Source organism: Priapulus caudatus, unplaced genomic scaffold (genome assembly GCF_000485595.1).
Source record: "Priapulus caudatus unplaced genomic scaffold, Priapulus_caudatus-5.0.1 Scaffold791, whole genome shotgun sequence".
NCBI lineage: Eukaryota > Metazoa > Priapulida > Priapulimorpha > Priapulimorphida > Priapulidae > Priapulus > Priapulus caudatus.
The window spans coordinates 50,613-52,891 of NW_014577852.1; the positions used below are offsets into that span (position 1 = coordinate 50,613).

A 2,279-nucleotide genomic window follows, 5' to 3' on the forward strand; every position below is an offset into this window, starting at 1 on the left:
GGGTTTCTAGCATTATGGATGTGCCATGAATTGACAACACTGTGACCATCATTGAGGCAGTTCAGGAATCCATGTTTAACCCTCCTCCTGAAGGTCAAAATGTTATCAGACACTTACTATTCGCACGTCAGTGGAAAAGCACATTTCATGGTCCTTTCAATAAAGTGATAAAAAATGGTAGGTCAGCGCTGAAACAAAAAATTTGTCACTCTGTCCATTAGACCATGTCCTAAGAAATGTCTGATATCTGACCTTTCCCCCACTGCCTTTGACCTCCAATTTCGCACTGGTGATGGTTTCCTGCCCATCACACTATACACCGAATTATAAGAGCATAGGGTGAGCCGTTCAGATTTGTGCCGCAATTCCGTATTTTCTCCTATACCTTAAGTTAAGGGGAAAATTATTCCCCCTCCGTTTACACATCTTGACCTTTGACCCTTGACCCCAAATTTGTCATCCTGAGTCCTTTCATGATCCCCCCCCCCCAACGTCTCGAATATCGTGACCGTACGTCAAGCGGTTAAGATTTGTGCCCAACTGTTGACGGTCGGACGGACGGACGGACAATCATGCGATTCTACAAGCTCGCCTCTGCTTCGTCAGATGAGCTAATAATTAATGTACTCTGATACCTCAACGAGATACACTGGAATGCGAGAAGTGTTTAGGTAAATTAGGGTGATTTTGCCAAAAGTTACCCGACAGTTGAGAATCTGCAAAACTGTTCACTGTTAGCAAGGCATTTAAAGTCCTAAGCCACTTCTGTCTGAAAACATTCTACGCAAACATTTATGGACTGATTAGCATATTCATTAGCCCTATTTAATCGTTTTAGAACTGCGTGACGCATGATCCTATGGTTAGCTCTCGCATGAATCTGCAAGCTCTCACTCGAATGATCAATACATAAAACAAAAGCTGCTGAAAAAACACATGAGAAACGTACCTGTCTCGGGACACATTGTATCCAGTTTGTCAACCAAACCCTGACCCTGAATGTCTGTCCAGAATAGGGACCCCCCGATTCTCTGTAGTATTGCTGAATTTTTGGTGTGCGTCTTCTCGCAATCCAGGACAAGCTTACTGTAACATTGAGAATAAGCAAGAAATATATGTGTACATTTTATAGAAAATAGAGCCTTTGAGAGTATGTCTCTTTATCAGGCTGTATATCCTGTATTCTGTTATTTAAGCACATTTGGAAGGGCAGTGGTATCAGATAATTCTATGCGTTTCATAATCTCTTTGGCTACTGTTGTGTGCATACTCTGAAAGGGGAGCGGTATGAGATCCTTATCACTGAAGAGTCGGTGTAGAAAGTCTTGCACCACCATCCAAATCGCTCGGCCCTCCCATGTTTAGCAGCATTATGCCAGTCTTGACTTTTGGCCTGGTACACAAAATTCTATTTACCAATTCCAATTCACTCAGCCGTAAAAAGCTGGCTCAATAAGTGTTACTTCTCTAGCTTGCTGTAGTGCTTACTGTCTCGGGGAGGCGTGTAGGTCGCGAATGTCAGAATTTCGACAGTCTTTCTGTGATTTCGCGTGACACAGCTCGGTACGAACAGATTACTCGTTACAGTTTTTTATAACAAGTAAGAACACTGTTCACGTTCCAAATGTCTGCCCTCTGTGTCCCCACTAAAATTGCGGACTGTTCGCTGGCAGCTATGGATTCGTGCGCTGGCCTATGCATTCGGCGCACGATCCATAGCTGCCAGCGCTGCATACTGTCGTAGGACGTTCCCGCGGTCGCCGTGCGCCTTGCCGCGGAACTGCCGCGCAAGATCGCGCAGCACTTCGGATTAACACCCTTTCGCAACGCTTCTCTAGTATCCCGTCTCATCTGGATATTTTTCCCCGTATTTCCAATAGATGGCGGCACTACGCTATATACTGTGGAGTGTTACCAGAGCATATAAATCACTGGTGAGTAATGGTGATTTATTATGCTCTGGGGTTACTCACCAATATTACTCAGCGACTGTGCAGTGTATATAACTATATTATACCCTCTAGAGCTCTCTAGTCTATTCACCATTTAGTTATCATGGCCAATTTCTAATAATTTATTATTGCAAATAATAAAAATGCGTGCGTGCGTGCGTGCGCGCGCGCGTGCAGGCGTCCGTGCGTGTGTGGTGGGGGCGTGTGTAGACAAATGCTTAGAAATAGATAGGGATAACTATCATGATGTTGGTACGGTCTATATTATCTTTTAGGAAGGCCCAGTTTCAGAAATTCACGCAGTTCTGCAGGTTGGGATGTCAACGA

At 44.4% G+C, this 2,279-nt stretch overlaps 1 protein-coding gene across 1 annotated transcript in view; it reads right to left on the reverse strand.

Annotated features, from left to right (window-relative positions):
• Window positions 1–2,046, reverse strand: part of LOC106813556 (ferrochelatase, mitochondrial-like) — a 17,885-nt gene extending 15,839 nt beyond the window's left edge. Inside the window, 5 exon segments of the mRNA XM_014817724.1 lie at window positions 950–1,018; window positions 1,021–1,086; window positions 1,271–1,334; window positions 1,336–1,393; window positions 2,018–2,046. Coding sequence (XP_014673210.1) covers window positions 950–1,018; window positions 1,021–1,086; window positions 1,271–1,334; window positions 1,336–1,393; window positions 2,018–2,046 — 286 coding nt within the window.
• Between the last annotated feature and the right edge of the window lie 233 nt (window positions 2,047–2,279).